General features: G+C 46.4%; 1 protein-coding gene across 1 annotated transcript; it reads right to left on the bottom strand.

Annotated features, from left to right (window-relative positions):
• Window positions 1–640: 640 nt before the first annotated feature.
• Window positions 641–9,739, bottom strand: HSD3B2 (hydroxy-delta-5-steroid dehydrogenase, 3 beta- and steroid delta-isomerase 2). The gene is made up of 4 exons (XM_019730586.2): window positions 9,436–9,739; window positions 9,092–9,244; window positions 4,674–4,838; window positions 641–2,195 (listed from the first exon to the last, which is right to left on the bottom strand). Exons 2-4 carry the CDS (start codon window positions 9,234–9,236, stop codon window positions 1,384–1,386), a joined length of 1,122 nt encoding a protein of 373 aa, XP_019586145.2. The 5' UTR covers window positions 9,237–9,244; window positions 9,436–9,739; the 3' UTR covers window positions 641–1,383.
• Window positions 9,740–18,637: the final 8,898 nt, after the last annotated feature.

Raw genomic sequence — 18,637 nt, 5'->3', positions numbered from 1 at the left:
CCAACACACGCACTCTGGCAATGATGCTGGGAATGGTTTTTTATGGGCGACTCTCCGAGGCAGGAGGCAAAGCAAGAGGCGATGAAGGCCTGAACCCAGGCTGTGTTCCCAGGGAGGGAGAGGGCACCTTTGGGAGGTACTTTGGAGGTGATAAGCAGTAGGATTGAATGATACATTGGAGGCGGAATTGGGAGATGACATCCAGGTTTCTGGCTTGAGAAAGTGGGTGCATAGGGGTGCTGTGACCACACTCAGTCATTTCTTAAAGCAAGGTCCGTTCCACCTCAGGCCGGCCTCCGCTGCTCCCTGCGTCCCATTTTGTTAACACTACATAAATCAGACCTTTATTTCTTGCTTGGATTCTAGAAGTGTCCTCTTAATCTCTTCCATCCAGGTGTGTTTGAGGGGCTGCGGGGAGACTGGCATGGGCGTGAGGGCTGGCTGCATCTCTGCTTCTCCTTCCCCTGCCCAGGCCATCTGGCGAGGGCATGCACACCCTCCCTGGTGCCCCTCAGGGGTTCTCCTGGGTTCCAGGGAGCCTCCTGCACAGGACTGGGCAAGAAGTAGGTGGCCCAAGGAAGCCGGCGCTCCCATGCTCCAGGGCTCTGCTGTGCTGCTGACAACCCATCCACTGCCCCCACTCCCCATTCTGCTATAAACATTGGGCAATTCAGGCTGCGTGATTCAGTGGAAAGATAAAGGCTTTCACATCAGTCTATCTGGTGTAAATGGCCCGGGCACTTACCAGTTAGCGTGACCATGAACAAGTTTCCTTACCAATGACATGGGAATTCCTACCTCATAGGTGTCTGGTGAGGATTAAATGAGGTGAGATATGTCAGTCATATGTTTCACGCCAGAAACATAGTAGGTGCTTAGTCAAGCTTAGTTCCCCCTTCCAGAACCTTCTGCCCACCCCAGTTGCACGCGGCTTTTCTAATAGGAGACGGTAATACCAGGAAATGGAGGGGAAAGGAGAAAGGTATGTGTTCACATAAACCACAACTTCCTCCAGATTAGGCAGTAAAACATTTATTATTCTCTTCATTGAGCTGTGCAAAGGAATAGGAATTTTCAAAAGGAGTGATTGTGCAATTAACAAAAGAAATGGAACAGGCAAAATTCTAAAATTAAAGAGGCCTGAAGAGCTCAGAATCAGCAACTGGGACTTGGGGACCTTGTCTGTTCTCTGGAGGGTTGGGTGGGGCAGGAAGCTTCTGGTTGGGCCGATGACTGGGAAGGTTTCTGATAGGAAGAGGAAGATGGCTGTCTCCTAAAAGGGGACCTGGACTTGTGTCCGTGTTACTGTCCGAATGAAGCGAGAAGGGGGGAGTTTGACAGACATCTAACAATGTCCACACCCACATCCTTGTCACCGCCGGCTCAGTGAGTCTTTGTTTTCAGGGTCTCCTTGTGCTGTTCCACCAGGGAGCCAACCCACTCCATGGTTTTCTGCTTGGCTTTCTCCCAGCTGAAGAGGGGCTCATACCCGAGCTCTCGCTGAGCTTTCTTATAGGAGATGGTGAACACACTATTCAACAATGTCACTACGTGGCGGTTGAAGGGGGGTCGGTATTGGTAAACTGGACTGAGCAGGAAGCTCACGATTTCCAGCAGGAAGCCCAGCCAGTACTTCAGAGATATGGGAAGGCTCATTCTGGAATCAAGGCAGAAGCCCCATTCTTTGCTCAAAGTGTAATTGAGGTCATCATAGCTTTGGTGAGGTGTGTCATCTGAGATGTAGTAGAACTGTCCTTGGATGTTTAGGACCTTCCTGGGGTCCCGCAGGGCCCTCAAAGCTAGAATGTGGGCCCAGGCCACGTTGCCGACATAGGCTGGGTTGACAATGGCCAGCTTGCTATTATGTGTCAGGACGCCGTTGTTCTTCAGGGCATGGTCAATAAAACCATAAAGCAGCGGGCTTCCTTCCCCGTAGATAAATGGGGGCCTTAAGGCACAAGTATACAAGGTGCCACCGTTTTTAAGAGCCCACCCATTCGCTGCCAGCACAGCCCTCTCAGCGAGCTTTTTGCTATACGGGTATGGAGAAGACCATCTTGTTTCGCGATGTTCTTCTTCGTGGGCATTCTGGATGACTTCTCTGTAGGAGTTGGGCCCAGCCACCTCCATGGTGCTGGTATAAATGAAGACTGGCACACTAGCCTGGGCGCAGGCCTCCAGCAGGTTCTGGGTACCTGCCCACAGAGAGCACGCTTCAGAGTCAGGGAATAGCCCACAGGCCCAGCCACGCCCACAGACCATGCCCATCCCCCCACCCCAGGGGGGGGCGATTCCCGCAGATCAGGAGTGAATTCTTCTGTGACTCTGGCTGAGAGCTGACCAAGCTAGAGCCAGAGGAAAGTGCACAAATCAAGAGACCTACGTCTGGGTTCTGGAGAGCAAGGATTCCTAGGCTTTTCGATTGCATGGACCTGGGGGTTACTTCTAATTTTGGAAAAGGACATAGGGTTGTCACTTTACATTTCGCTGAGTAAGGACATTTAAAAATGATCATTTATCATCCCTACCACCTCATTAGAGACAGGCTACTTTAAATTTAAAACGTTAGGAGGCCATACTCTCAGAATACGGACAGTCCTAGAGCTTAGGCAAAAGAGGACAGTTGAAGGGTGCCCTTCAGACACACACAACGCGCGTGCACACACACAATTGTATATAGGTCATACACACTCTTAAACACATAATGAATTGTTTGTATTGCTCTCATTTTTTGAGGACCAATAAAAACGCAGTCACTGGCACCTTTCTTTGAGTCACTGAGCAAATGATTAGTAGGTTCTGGGGAGAAACTGGAGATCCAGATTCTGTTCTTGGTTGTGTGTCCCCTACAAAGGCCGCTCCTAATTCTGGCTGTGACTCCGTTATACTCAGGTGTGAAAAGTGGGGGTGATAAACCTTCCTCGTACTTAGCATTGCGGATCTGTGCACTGGCCTTGTGGGTGGAGCCTGGCGGGGAAACGGAAAGAGGAGTGCGCCCTCTGGCGGTCATACCTATAACGGGAGGGTCTTGTATCTGCCTGGCACTTTTAGCGCGTGGCGGTAATTCAGAGCGCCCTCCCTGAAGAATGAAGGGATTTCTTGGGCAAAGCATCATTTTTTTTTTTGTTTGCATTTTTAAAATCCCTTTTAAGGTTTTTGTGTAATTTGATTATGGGGAGAGACAGCTGCATTAAAAAAAAATTAAATCTAGAGGCGGGGAATATTTGGAGCTAATTTACCTGCAGAGGGGAAAATGACAGATCATGGTGAAATATTTTCTAAACCTGGGAGTGATACTGGTTTTAGTCAACTGATGTCTCTTAACACTGCTCAGGGATTTCAGATGTCCTGTTGCTGGGAGCTGTGGAGAGTAGGAATCATGAGAACATCCGAAAACTGAAAACTGGTTCATCTTAGCACCCTCCTGGCAATGTGGGGGTGGTTAGGGGTGTGACTAAGTAGAAACTAGAGGGGTCTTTTTTGAGTTGGTGCTACTCTTGGCTGGAGACCCAAAGCAGAAAGTTGCTTTAGAAAAGGAGTCTCTGAAAAGACTAACTCTGGAGGGCAGGATGTGTGCAACAGATGGGCGAGGGGGTTGGGATGCTGTGGTCCCAGAGAGACTGGCCTCCAGGAAGCAGAGGGATGATATAATATGACAGGCTAAGAGGGGATTTGAGCTAAACCCTTGAGCAAATGCTTCTGGATTTAAAGTAGATTGGAAAGCCACAATTCAGAAAGAGCCTCCAAGCATTTGTTTGAGGATCCAAAGAGAATGTAGTTTGGGCTACATCCTAACTAGGAACTAGTCTTTAAGACTAGACCTGGTAGTGAGCTGAAGACATGGTATTATGGATAATGGGCAACTATTACTCTTAAGAAACTGTTCTGGGAAGGCAAGTGCTGGATAATTCTGTAGGGCCAGACCTCTGTGAATCAACCCTGCTACTGTGTTGCCCCCAAAATAAGACCAGGTCTTATATTAAGGTTTGCTCCAAAAGACGCATTAGGGCTTATGTTCAGGGGATGCCATCCTGAAGAATCATGCTAGGGCTTATTTTCGGGGAAACATGGTAGTTCTTGTGAGAGGATTCTTTCTGTGAGGTGAGTGGGGAGGCTCTAGTTCCATTACCCTTGGAGGTCCTGTGTGGGAAGTCCTGCCTGAAGGAAACCGGCCCAGAGCTGCGGCCCCTCACTGGTAACTGACTGGGCGCCACCTCTGGGCACGCAGAGCCCTTAGTTCTTGGCCTTACTGAGTGCCCATCATCTTAGAGCCACACAGAAGGGCTGAAACCATGACTAAGGAGGCACCTGTTAGGTCTGGTCCCAGCCCAGGGCAGGCAGGAGGTGGCTGGTATCAGAAGTTTGAGGTTGGGGTATAGTCCACACTTGACTGGAGCAGCAGGTGAGATTTTGTGGCCTCTGGAGTCACACAGGTGTGGGTTTACATTCTAGCTCTCCCTCTCCGACCTGTGGGTCCCTGGACAAGTAAGCCTTTCTCAGCCTTCTTTTCTCATCTGAAAAAATGAGGATAACAGCCTTGCCTCTCTCAGTGCTAAGCAAAAACACAGAGCTCCTCAGGTGGTCGATGATGGGGGCTTCTCTTCTCTCCCTTATCCTGTTTCCCCAGCCTCACTTGCCCACCCCACTCCATCTCCTCCCCTGGGAGACTGTACCTTTCACATTGACATTCAGGATGGTCTCTTTCGGAATGATATTAAAGACGTCAATGACAGAGGCGGTGTGAATGACAGCCGAGGTGCCCTGGCAGGCTCTCTTCACGCATTGCTCATCCAGAATGTCTCCTTCCAGCAACGTCAGCTTGACCTTGCTCTGGAGCTCTGTGTAAAACACCCGTGAGGTCATTGGCAGGCTTTCTGAATCTGGGAGTTTTCTGATAAAGGTGGCATTTGATCAAGGTCCTCCAAGACAGGCAGATTGGAGGGAGGGCGGGAAGGGAGGCACAGGCTGGGGAAGGCAGAAGGACACAAAGGCACAGAAATCAGAATGTGTGGTGTGCCCTGGGAAACAGCAGATGTCTCCTTCCAAAAAAGAATGTGAGCCGTGAAGACTGGAACACAAGACTGTGCAAGAGACTCGTGGTAAGTTCCTAAAATTCACTAAGGTGAGGAGGGTGATGGTGGAGAGTGGTTAGAAGAGGAAAGAATGTGAATTTAATTCTGTAGGGAAGGCGGCATCGTGTGGATTTGGAGAGACATGAGTGGAGTTGTGGGGTGGGAATCCACCCCTGGACACAGTATGTAAATGGTTCAGTGTGGGGGTGTAAGAGGAAGCAAGGCGGCCGGGAGATGAATCAGCATGTCCACACCAAAATTCAGATGAGGAGGACCTCACCTTGACAGGCTCTGGTCCTTACGGGAGATGGGCTGAGAGGAAGAGGAAGAGTCGAAGTCTTGGGTGACCAGGAGGCTAGTGGAGCCATTGGCAGGGAGCTTAGGACGAGCCCACGCTCTTATTACTTATCCTCAAAAGCAGGTATCCCTGGGGGATTGTCACTATGGGAAACAGTATGGAGGTTCCTCAAACAATGAAAAACAGAACTACCACATAACCCAGTAATCCTACTTCTGGGCATTTATCTGAAGAAATCCAAAACACGAATTTCAAAAGCTAATGCACCCCTATGTTCACTGCAGTGCTATTTATAATAGTCAAGATATGGAAGCAACCTAAGTGCCTGTTGATAGACGACTGAATAAAGAAGTGGTGATATACGATGGAATATTACTCTGTCATAAAAGGAATGAAATCTTGCCATCTGCAACCACATGGATGGATCTAGAGGGTATTATGTTAAGTGAAATAAGTCAGACTGAGAAAGACAAATACCATATGATCTCACTTATATGTGGAATCTGAAGAACAGAATAAATGAACAAACAAAACAGAAACAGACTCATAGATACCGGGAACAAACTGATGGTTGCCAGATGGGAGAGGGTTGGGAGCTGGGTGAAAAGGTGAAGGGATTAAGAAGTACAAATTGGGAGTTACAGTCATGGGGATGCAAAGTACAGCAGAGGGAATATAGTCAATAATATTGTAATAACTGTGTATGGTGCCTGGTGGGTACTAGACTTATCAGAGAGATCACTTTGTCAGTTATATAAATGTCTAACCACTGTGCTATACACCTGAAACTAAATAATACTGAATGTCAGCCGTAATTGAAAAATTTTAAAAATTTTGAATTAAAAAAAAAAAGCAGATAACAGCGCTGAAATCGAGGGACTCCCTTCTGGTCATCTAGCCAGGGGCAGTGAATACCACCTCAGGGGCTTCAGCTCCTCTGAAGTCCACAGGAAGTGGCAGTCCCTCAAATTAGCCCATGAAATAACGCTGCGCTGCGTACAGTTTGGATAAATACCCTACATTTAAGTATCTTGTGCTTTGTTTGTACTTTGCTGTCAACTTTCACAGTTCTCTGATTTCCTTTTAGAGCTATCTCCCCTCCCCACCTCTGCCTCGCCCCTCCCTTCCTCTGCTTTCTCCCTTCCCACCTCTGCCTGTAATCCCATTCCACCTCCCAAAAGCCCCCTCTCTTCGCACCATCACATTGGGCATTAGGATTTCAACACATACATTTAGGGGGACACAAACATTCAGAGCATAGCAGGGGTTAATTACTTTGTTCAAGGTCACACAGTAGGAAGACAGCAAAGCTAAACTTGAACCCAGGCAGTCAGCGTCTGTGCTCTTAAGCACTAGTTTGCCTAGTAGCTTTTCTGTGGGCCTCCCTCCCACCCAGCTCACTATACGTAAGCAACTGCATATTCAGTCTTGCCAAGTTCACAGAGCCTTGGAGAAGGAGGGAGCCACGGCCCCACCACTGAGGCGTCCACAATGCCCTGTCTGGTTTCTCTGCAGCCCTGCAGGCTAATGGGGTAGAAGTCTTTCTCTCCTGGCTTTGGATTTCTGCCCCCAGACATATGTCTCAGTTCCTTTGAGACAGTCTACTGAAGTCAGCAGCAAAGTAGAGATAGAGGAAGGGAGGGGAGAGGCAGAGGAGGAGCGGGGAGAGGCAGAGGTGGGGTGGGGAGAAGCAGAGGTGGGGAGAGAAGAGGCAGAGGAGGGGAGAGGCAGAGGAGGGTAGAGGAGAGGGCAGAAGTGGGTAGGGGAGAGGGCAGAGGTGGGGAGGGGAGAGGGCAGGGCACAGGTGGGCACAGAATCAGAAAATTCTACCCTCCAGCTGACTCCCTGCAGCTCCTCCCTTGCCTGTCCCCAAGTCGGGGCCTCTTGGAGTTACCTGAGGGCTGCAGGCAGACCCCACTTGGCAGAAGCTTAAGGAGAGCAGGTGGTTATTCCAAGTTGTAACCCAGGAAGGAGATTCTCCAGCCCGGAATTTCTCCCTCTGAATTTCTCTCTTACTGTTTTCTGCCTCCCATTAGTTTTAATGAGGCACCAGAGAGATCCCTTACCCCTTCCATCATGTGAGGACACGGCGAGCGGGCGCCGGCTATGAACCTGGAAGAGAGCTGCTACCAGAATGCAACCCTGATGGTGCCCTGATCTTGGGACTTCCCGCCTCCAGAACTGCGGGAAATAAACTTCTGTCGTTCATAAGCCACCCAGCCTGGGGCATTTGTTACCGCAGCCTCTGCCCCTTATCCTCAACCCTTCGCACAGGGGTGTTCAAAGGAGCACACGGGTTGACACATGCCAGACACTTGACACAGCGCCCGGCACAGAAGGAACAATGGAAGGATCCTCTATGGTTAGCTTTGTAGAGGCCCCCACCTCCGTGCCACCACCTGACTTGTCACCTTGGGGACCTGTTCCTTTAGGCTGAACACTGCCCTTTTTGCAATCAGCTGTCAGACTGCAAATACTGCTGAGCTGTAAGGGTTACAAACAGTTAATTATTTGTGAACTGGCTTATCGGAGACACGACTGAATCAGAGGGTAGTGGGCAAAGGACATTTGCCCAGAGAAGCTCAGAGAAGAGGGATGAAGGGGCAGAGTGCTGGGTGCAGTCCAGGGGAGTGAGTGGGGCTTCGGTGTGGGGAGGTGGGGTGTCCTGGGAAGCCAGGGCCTGCCTGTAGACACCCAGTCTGCAGGGACTGGGGTGGGGGGGTGGCAGGAATTGGTTTGGGGACACAAGGGGAACTCACTTTACGAAGAGTCAGCCCTAGAGCCATGTGATCGGGGCCTGTGCGGGGGTGGGGGGTGGGGGGGGCCCTGGGCTGAGCTCTGCTACCCATTAACCAGAGGGACCCCAGCAAAGCTTTATCTTTGTGGACGTTGATTTCTTCATTGCCCAAATGGGGTGACTCCCTTCCCGACTTTCCTCACAGCGTTATTTGGAGGATCTGGGGGCAAAACAGGTTGGAAAATGCACAATAAATCCAGCTTCTGCATTTGCACCAGGGGCAGCAATCTGGGGGAAAAAAGCAGTGAGCTGCTACAGCCAAGTCTGCAGTAGTCGCTTCCCTTGTGGTGACGGGGAACAGCAACGAATGATAAAAAAAAAGATGTGCCCAGAGTCCACACCCATGCGGCCCCTCCCTCTGTCTCTGGCTCCCACACTGGACACTTGTGCTCCCTCTTCTAACCCTCATCACCTCTGATTCTCTGTCACACACACACACACACACACACACACACACACACACACACAAGCTTCACCCTCACTTCCTTTTAGTTCACCTTCATTGGACATGCTTAAGTGAAGCCACCAAAAGACAGGGCGAGCCAGAGGGGCAGGGACCCCGGTGGGGTCTCCAGGTTTGCCTGCACGTTTGTAGGCATTGCACAGTAAGTGCCAAGCCAAAAGTTTTCAGAACCTACAAGGGCTGTTGCCCAGGGAGAGAACTGGTATGTGCTTCTGGAGATGAGACGCGTCCTGGAGGCCCAGATGGAAGGCTGACAGCCGCCCTCTCTAGTTCTGAGTCAGGACCACAATTCAGTCTCCCGATACCCAGCCCAGGATCTTTTCTACTGTGATTTCCTTTCTGATGACTTTGGACCTGGTTTGGCTACGACGTTCCTTAATTTGCTACGCAAGGGCCTCCTCCTCACACGTACACTGGGCTGAAGATGGCGCTCCACTCACCCATGACTCCAGGTCACTTACTAGAAAATTCCTCCCGCAGTTCCGGTCTGAAGACTTTATCCAGCGCTCTGATCTCCTGCAGCTCCTTTTCCTCCACCAGCAAGCGGATGATCCTCTGACCCAGAAAACCTCCGGCTCCCGTCACCAGGCAGCTCCAGCCAGCCATGGCCAAACCTGGGAACCAAGAAACACTCTCCAGGAACCAGAAAGCCCTGGAGAGCAGACTGGTGGAGAGCCAAACGCAGAAGGCCCGTGCTTACAGGCGCACAAAATGCCATTTTGTTTCCTCTACTCCTAGTTTTGCAAAACTCCCCGGCCCCCAGCCCCACCCAGGAATAGTTGAGATAAAATGAAAAAGCTCCAACCTGTTAGACAGTTACAAGCCAGATGAAAGAACTTGGGTCCTCCTGGTTTCAACTGCCCAAAGGTGGGCTGATGGGAGGTTTATATGCTGCTCCTGTGGCTCAGCCTCTTTACCTTGGACTCTCCTACATATTCATTGCTCATTTTCCTTCAGCTCCCTCCCCCTACGGAGTGGGGAACTGAAGCTTCTCTCTCTCATTCCTCCAAAGAGCAGGATGAGAAAACAAGCTTCAAGGCCACGCAGTGATAAAACCCTTGGTTCTGTCCTCCACAGGACAGCAGGCAGTTGGAGCCAGCTGCGTGGCCTCCACTACCCGTGACTTTAGAAGTCTCCCAGCACAATGTGTATTTTTGCCTTGTGAAGTACATATACCTGCGGGTGGGTGGGTGGGGAGAGGGGAATCCGCTGTTTTTCACTGGCTCCTCCCTGAGAGGATGGTGGGAAATGTTGCTAGCTGAGAAATTTGCCATGGTGGCAGCTCCAATCACGATGTCTTATGGGAGGTGATTTTCTTTCCCCACCCAATACATTCAGAAAGTCAATTTTGCCCATCCCCACACGCCCACCCTGAGAGCTCTGGGTTCCCAGAGGAAAAGCAGCATTGATGGAAAGCTACCTAGTGAGAACCAACTAGTTCTCTGGCCTGTATCATGAGTCCAGTTGTGGGCTACGGTGGCTCTTATTACAGACACTTGCATTGACCCCACATTTTGGTTGCAAAACCAGTCTGAGCAGATTCCTGAACCGAAGGGGCAGTAGGTGCCTCTGACACGTACGCCCCAGAGGCACCAAATACCACCAGAAGCTCTTCAGGGCACAGGCCTTGCTCCATGTAAAAGACGTAAAAGATGGAGATGTAATTTACATGCATTAAAACTTCCAGAGCTTCAAGGCGGCTTGACAGTTATGTCCACCCATGTAACCCCCCCAAAAACAAGACACAGAATACCTCCTTCACCCCAGAAGCATCTTTCCAGTCAATTCCTCCCCCCTCCCCCCCACTCTACTGCAGAACCTCTACCTTCTGATTTTTACTCTCCGAATTTTTCTTCGAAATCTTTATGGTTCTGGATATATATTTAAATACAGAATCCATCTGAAATTAAGATTTGTGCATGAAGTACAGAAACGTTTACTCTCTGGTCCATCCAGTTTCTATTTCATCAGTTTCTTTTAATTATTTGCTTCCTTTTATTTACTTTGGGCTCAATTTACTGTTCTTTCTCAAGGTTCCTGTGCTCAAATCTTAGATAATTGATTTTATCCCTTTTGTCTTTCTGACTATCCATGAGCATCTCAATCTGTAAATCTCTCTCTAAGCACTGTTAGCTGCATGCAACAAGTCTGGTTTACTGATTTTTCTCACCACCCAGGTAAAACTATCTAAGTTACCTGTGAGATCTTCTTTAACAAACTTCTACAGAAGTATGCTGGTTAATTTTTAACATTGGGGATTTTCTAGGTACCTTCTTGTTACTGATTTCTAATTTAATCCTCTTGGGATCAGAGCATGTACTTGGTATGATTTTGATTCATAGATATTTGAGTCTCATTTGGTAGTCCAGCGTACAGTCTGTCTTGGTGAGAATGCCACAGGCACTTGAAAAAAACAACGTTTTCTTCAGTTGTGGGGGGTAGCCCTCTACAAAGCTTGTGGTTCACACCCTACTCGACTCTCTCCCTCTCCCCATGTTGTGGACATTCTCCTCTTCCCACGTGGGAGCTGAGTTGAGGTCCTGAGCTGCAGCTTGTTCTCCGAGGTGGTCAGCACTGGCTCAAGACCCGTCTGCCTGTGACGGACGCGTGGAGCCCAAGCTGAGGCCACCGCGGTGCCTCATCCACCTTTGCCTGCTAGTCGTGCTGCAAGCGATCACACACATCCCCATGCTCTCAGGACTGGGGTACTCATTCCCCAGCTGCCGGGAGCGTTGGAAGCTGGGAGATGTCAGGCCCTGTCTCTCTGGGAACTCCTTTCAGCCAAAGAGCCAACAGAATGATAGTTCAGAGTGTCCGAGTGGAACCAATAAATATAAACTCTATGGAAAGGGAGACATAAAAGAAAGGGCAAGGCAAGTGGGGGCCACAATAATATCACTTTTTAAGTAAATTCCAAACAGCTTTACTGAGACGTAATTTACATGGCTATTTTTCAACTGGGTTATTTATCGTCTCACAGTTGACTTGTAGGAGTACTTTATATGTAGGATACAAGCTCTTTAATAGATACACTCGTATGGTTTGAAAATAATTTTGCCCAGTCTGCGGCTTATCTTTTCATTTTCTTAATAACATCTTTAGAAGAACAAATAGTTCTAATTCTGATGAAGTCCCATTTAAAAATATTTTTTCTTTTACCACTCATGTTTTTGTCTAACTCAGGTCATGAAGATTTGTTTTCTTCTGAGAAGTGTATAGTTTCAGCCCTTACATGTAGGTCAATGGTCTACTTTGAGGTGTGAGTTCATGGTCTAAATTCATATGGCCAATTGATTTTGACAAAGGCGTCAAGTAAATTCAGTGGGGGAAAGTATCGTCTTTTAAACAAATGGTGCCGGTACATGCTCAGGGGAGGGCAGGACGTGCTATGTCAGGTGGGGTCCATCGACATCACCACCAGTTGGCATCAGAGTTTGGGAAGAATTCCTCAATATGACAGAGTAGGGGTTAAATAACAAATAGGATTAGGGAAACTCACAAAGGCCAAGGGTCAGCCAAGCAGCAGAAGGCATGATTTCCCCGTCCTCTCATCCTCCACTGGTCAGGAAAGTGCTGGGTCCATGAAGTGGGTCGGCCTTCCAGTGTATTCTATTTTTGTATCATGTAAGCTCAAGAAAGCAGCTTTATCAATGGAAGAACACATGCTGCTGGGGCCAGACAGTCTGGATTGTTTGGGAAAGTCAATTGCCCAGCACCTGGAGTCTGTGGGGCTCATGGGAAGTGTCTCCCTCTCCTTGGGGGAGAAAGCCACCAGTTGTGCACACAGCTATTCAGGGGACAATCCCTCATACTCGGAACATGGGATCCCTCTTCTGGGCCACTTTGTTAAACTCCTGGGTCATTTTAGGGCAATTCTGCTCCTGTGCATCGTTTTAGAGAGGGCAATTCAGGAAATGGAAGCATTCGATAACGTTGGATAACAGGTTCTATCAGATATGTAGTTTGTAAATACATTCTTCCAGTCTGTGAACATTCAGAGGTTGAACAGACGCGTAATGACACGCACCTACTATAACAGTATCACATACAAGAGCTTCACCGCCCGGAACATCCTCTGTGCTCTACCTCGTCATCCCTTCCTCTCCCAAGCCTTTGGCAACCACTAATCTTTTTACTGTGTCTCATTTTGCCTTTTCCAGAATGTCATGTACACTATGCACCTTTCCAGACAGGCTTCTTTCACTTCACGATAAGCATTTAAGGTTGCTCCCTGTCTTTTCGTGGCTTGATAGCTCACTTCTTTTGAGCTCTGAATAATATTTCCACTGTGCGCATGGAGCACACTTGATCCATTCACCTCCTGAAGGACATCTTGGTCACTCCAAATATTGGCCGTTGTGAATAAAGCGCCTACAAACATTCATGTGAGGGTTTGGATATGGACATACATTTTCTACTTATTTGGGTAAATACCAAGGAGCACGACTGCTGGATCTTAGGGTATGAAAATGTTTGGTTTTGTAAGAAACTGCCAAACTGTCTTCCAAAATGGCGGGACCATGTCGCATTCCCACCGGTAAAGAATGAGAGAGAGTTCCTGTTGCTCCACATCCTCAGCAGCATTTGGTGTTGTCAGTGTTTTGGATTTTTGGCCATTCTCGTAAGTGTGTGGTGACATACTCACTGTTGTTTTGATTTGCAGTTTCCTAACGACACATGATGAGACTTTTCATGTGCTCATTTGCCATCCGCACATCTTCGGTGAAGCACCTGTCTAGGTCTTTTGCTCATTTTTAAAATCAGGTTGTTCATTTTCTTACTGTTGAGTTTTAAGTGTCCTTTGTAAATTTTAGACAACAGTTTCTATTGGATATGTATTTTGTAAGTATTTTCTTCCAGTCTGTGACTTCTCTTCTCATTCTCTGGACAGTATCTTTCCCAGAGCAGAAGTTTTTTATTTTAATGAAGTCCACCTTATCAATTATTTCTTTCATGGATAGCGCCTTGGTGTTGTAATTAAAAAACCATTGCCATACCCAAGGTCACCTAGACTTTCTCCTACGTTATGTTCTAGGAGTTTTGTAGTTTTGCACTTTACGTTTAGGTCTATGATCTAATTTGGGTTACTTTTTGTGAAGGAGGTAAGGTCAGTGTCTAGATTCTTCTTCTTCTTCTTCCTTCTTTTTATTGTTCTCCTTCTCCTTCTTTTTCTTCTCCTCGTCTGCATGTGGATGTCCAATTGTTTCAGCATCATTTGTTGAAAAGATTATCTTTTTTTCTATTGTCTTGCCTTTACTCCTTTGTCAAAGATCAGCTGACTATACTTATGTGGGTCTATTTCTAGGATCTCTGGTCTGTTCCATGGATATACTGATCTATTCTTTTACTGCTACCACACTGTCTTGGTTATTGTAGCCTTAGAGTAAGGCTTGCACGTTGGGTAGCAGCTGTCCTATGGCTTTGTTCTCCTATAGCATCATGTTGGCTATTCTGGGTCTTTTGACTCCGTATAAACTTTAGAATCAGTGTGTCAATATCCACAAAGTCACTTGCTGGGAGTTTGAGTGGGATTGTGCTGGATCTATAGATCAAGTTGGGAAGATCTGACGTCTTGACATATTAAATCTTCCTATCCATAGCATGGATTCTCTCTCCATGTATTGAGTTCCTCTTTGATTCCCTTAGCGTTTTATAGTTTTCCTCACATAGCTCTTGTACACATTTTGTTAGAGTTATACCTACGTATTCCTTTCCTTGGGTACTAATGTAATTGGTGTTTTTAATTTCAAATTCCACTTGCTCATCATTACTGGTATATAGGAAAGCAACAGACTTTTATACATTAACCTTATTATCTGGCAGTTTGTATTTCTTAATCCCCTTCATCTTTTTCACCTATTCTCCCACCACTCACCCATCTGGCAACTGTCAGTTGTTCTCTGTATCTATGAGTTTGTTTCTGTTATACAATGGAATATTACTCAGCCATAAAAAGAATGAAATCTTGCCATTTGTGACAACAGGATGGACTTAGAGGGTATTACGCTAAGTGAAATAAATCAGACTGAGAAAGACAAATACCATATGATCTCACTTATATGCGGAATCTAAAAGACAAATCAAACAAATTTCCTCAATATTTGTCTTAGAAAGTCATTATTTCTTCTTCACTTTTAAAAGACACTTTTACGAAAGTATTTGAGATCTTGCTTCCTGGCAACTGTCATCAGTTTTAGCTCAGATAAACTCTTATAAAAATTGTCTTCAGGTTTGGACGTTCTTACGTTGACAAGCTGAATATGGTATTTAGTCTGAAAATCTAAGCCACTTCTGAGACTTAGTCATTTACCCCTGGCTTATCTCCCACATATGCATGAGATATACATGTTAATAAACTTCTGTTTGTTTTACTCTTGTTTTAAAAAAAAGGCAATTTCATAGGATATAGAATTCTATGTTGGTATTTCTTTTCTCTCAACATTTTAAATATTTCACTCCACTCTCTTCTTGCTTACATGGTTTCTGAGGAGAAGTGGGATATAATTCTTACCTTTGCTGCTCTATAGGTGATGGGTCTTTCCCCACCTCTGGCTTCTTTCAAGATTTTTTCTTTTCATCTTTGATTTTTCTGAAATTTGAAGATAATATTCTTGCTTGGTGTTCACTGATCTTCCTAGGTATGTGGTTTGGTGTCTGACATTAATTTGGGGGAAAGTCTTAGTCATTATTGCTTTAAATATTTCTTCTTTTTTCTGGTATTCCCATCACTCATAGAATATGCCTTTTATGGGTGTCCCACAGGTTTTGGATATTCTGTTCTTTTCTCTTTTCAATATACTTTTTTCTCTTTGTTTTTCAGTTTTGGAAGTTATTACTGACATACCTTTAAGCTCAGAGATTCTTTCCTCAGCCAGTTCCAGAAAACAATAAGCCCATCAAAGGCATTCTTTATTTCTGTTACCGTGTTTTTGATCTCTAGCATATCTCTTTGGTTCTTTCTTAGAATTTCTATCTCTCTGCTTACATATCCCATCTGTTCTTGCATGTTGTCTATTTTATCCATTAGAGCCCTTAGTGTGTTAATCATAGTTGTTTTAAATTCCTAGTCTGAAAATTTTTAACATCTCTTACATATTTGTCTGGTTCTGATGCTTGTTCTGTCTCTTGAAATTGGATTTAATTTTTTTTTTTTTTTGCCTTTTAGTATGTCTTGTAGTTTTTGTCTAAAGCCAGATATGCTGCACTTGGTAAGAACTCTGGTAAACAGGCCTGTTGTGATGTGGTGGTAAGGTGTAGGGGAGGGGAAGTGTCCTATTATCCTAAGATGAGGTCTCAGTCTTTCCATGAGCCTGTGCTGCTGGGCTGTGGGCTTACCAAGGCTTCTCAGTCACCCCACTTTCCCCCTTAGGTGGTACAAGGTGGCCAAGGGGGTTGGAGTTGGGCATTTCCCACCTCCCAGGTTGGTTAGGCTCTGACAAAACCCAAGTAGGTTAGGATCTGCTAAAATGGTTTCTCTCAAGGGCAGGCCTTGTTAAGAGTACAATGCTCTGGTGTATTTCAGAATGGTTACTTTCCCCTCCCCCTGCTGGGAGCTCTAGTGGATTTTTCTCTGATACTCACTGTGAGAATGTGGTAGAGTTCCTGGAGGTCAAACAAAAATATGGAGGTGGAGGGGCTCCTATGACCTGGCCCCCCCAGCAGTTTTTAACTCTCAGGTTTGTCCACACTGAGCCTCCTCCAAGTTGTCAATCACAGCTCAGATTTTCTTCCCCTGGCACTGGTTTTCATGGAGGTTTCTGCTAAGTTGTGATTCTCTGTATCTGTCTGTCTCTCCAATTTGGGGAGCAGTGGTTTGTCCTCTGACTCACTTTTCTGAGGGATCAAGAGTTATTAATTTTTTCAGTTTGTTTAACTTTTTACTAGTTGTTAGGGTGGAGTGGAGACCTCTAAGCTCCTTACGTCCTGGATTGGGAAACAGAAGTCCCCCCATATGATTTAATTTTCACAATGACAGTCCAAAAAGATTGGTATTATTATTTCCCAGAGGAAGACAAAGATAGTTTTAGTTTTGCCGAATATCTTGAGGACAGTGGTGCCAGAATCTGAGGCCAGGCAGCCTGGCCCTGGAGTGACTTCAAAGCTGATTCTCTTCATCAGAAACAATGCTTATCTTTGCGGTACCCAGTATTCCGATCTGATGTTGAAAACTTTCCAGTGGAGAACATTTCGTGGCCTTCTTTACCCATGTATTCTAATGTAAGACATTTTCAGGGGTCAAGAAGTCCCTTCTGAGGTTTAACACGTGTCCCTTCAGGTGGCTGAGAACACTCCTCCGTCCACACTCCCGAGGAAATGAGAACACTTCCGGACGATTTTTATAATAAATATCCTTGCTCTTTTTTCCTTGGAATCTTAGATTTCCCCATCTGAGTCCAGGAGGAAAAGCAATTTAAAAAATAACACACACGTGTGTCCAGGATCAAAAAAGAGCACAGTTATCATGAAGGGATATGGATACAGGGAGGATTTATACGACATTCTCTTGTAAAGTAAGCTAACTCCATACCTAATTGCCTTAATGCCTGCCGTACGCTATTACGATTATCATGCTTACCCCACATCCACCTGGAATGACTCAACTCAAGCCTCCTGGTGGTTTCAGGGCTGAAGAGATGACTTGGTCATCAGGCCTACTTAGAAATCCCTGTAAGTACAGGTATTACAGAGGAACTTGGGGACTTTTACGTCATGTTCATCAGCCAGGAAGATAATCAGAGCATGAAAAAACACACAACTGATTTATGCGATTGTGGTGGGTGGTTAGAGAGGTGGATGTTATCCTACCAATGATTTCTCTGGTTTCAAAGCTTATTTTCAAGGCTGCTTACTTATTCTTGTTGCACCAGAAAGGACAATTCAGTACTGAGATATTCTTATATTTGATGTGAAGAGAATAGACCACAGGTCTGAACAAATTGAAAGAAGCTTCGTCGAGTGGTGCCTGAGGCATAGTTCTGTGATCTCGAAGTGAAAGTCCAGAGAGTGAAGTTCTATTAATAGAAAGTGCAAAGCCCCACTCTATGTGATGCTGAGTCTTGGTGGGTGGTGGGGTATGAGGGCTGGGAAGTAGGCCAGAGAAGAGCAAAATCTATCTTCACCTGTTATATGAAGTGGCTGGGTTGTATTGTTCCCTCAGGGGTCTGCCTATAGCCCACCCACTGTCAGAGTCCATGTTCTTGGGGACCCCCGGGTAACAATACTGCTCAGACTTGACTTTCCTCAAATGGTTTAGCTCTTTAGTACTTTATTGAGAAAGCCTACAACTGTCCAATGTGACTGAAATACAGGTCTCTCCTTTTTCATTTATTGGTGGATGGGTATAGTCTATTTTTAGTTTGTTTCCAGAGTCCCTCAACCTCTTGCCTCAAAACTCTCTTTTTGCTGGAGATCAGGGCACTACATAGAACAGACATTATTTAATGGGCCTGTAGCATCCGAGGTCATGAACACAAATATTTTAGGCTTTCATTTGCTGCTCTGTTCTTTCATGTCTCTGGCCTTGGTTTTGTGAACTGAAATACAAAAGCTTCCCAAGATCCCTTGCAACAGTGCACGAGTTAAGCTCCAAGGGGATCAGCCCTGCCTCACATCCCTTTTTGATATGAGTGAAGCTCCCATCTTTTCCAAGGCACATGTTGCCACTCCTGTCAGTGTATTGAGGGTCCTCTTCAAGACCCTCATTTAGGTCATTTAGGCTTCCTGTCCCACAATGCAACTGTGTCTACTGTAGCAGCCAGACAGTTGCCCCTACACATGGCACCTCCTTAGTATGTCCTTAAACTCAGCACAAGCACCCAATCTTTGCTGCCAAATGAAGACCCCACCTTGGCCTCGAACTGACCATCAGCCCATTACCAAGGCAGAGCCCGTGTGAACTTCTGATTGAATAAAAAGTTAGGGTCTAAGACAAGAATCATGGTCAAGCACCCTTTTCCTTGTATCAGCCCATGAACAACGACAGCTTAGTGAGCCTCCGGAGCCTCTTT

Source organism: Rhinolophus sinicus, linkage group LG14 (genome assembly GCF_036562045.2).
Source record: "Rhinolophus sinicus isolate RSC01 linkage group LG14, ASM3656204v1, whole genome shotgun sequence".
Taxonomy (NCBI): domain Eukaryota; kingdom Metazoa; phylum Chordata; class Mammalia; order Chiroptera; family Rhinolophidae; genus Rhinolophus; species Rhinolophus sinicus.
Note: the sequence above shows the minus strand (reverse complement) of the source record. Positions and strands in the feature narration are given on the sequence as shown.

What these genes read in the sequence shown, in the direction of transcription:
- HSD3B2 (XM_019730586.2), bottom strand. Translation starts at nt 9,236, where the DNA reads ATGGCTGGCTGGAGCTGCCTGGTGACGGGAGCCGGAGGTTTTCTGGGT. An exon ending in ACTGCGGGAGGAATTTTCTA is followed by an intron (nt 4,839 to 9,091) that starts GTAAGTGACCTG and finishes TGTTTTACACAG; the next exon opens with AGCTCCAGAGCAAGGTCAAG. An exon ending in CCTGAATGTCAATGTGAAAG is followed by an intron (nt 2,196 to 4,673) that starts GTACAGTCTCCC and finishes CTCTGTGGGCAG; the next exon opens with GTACCCAGAACCTGCTGGAG.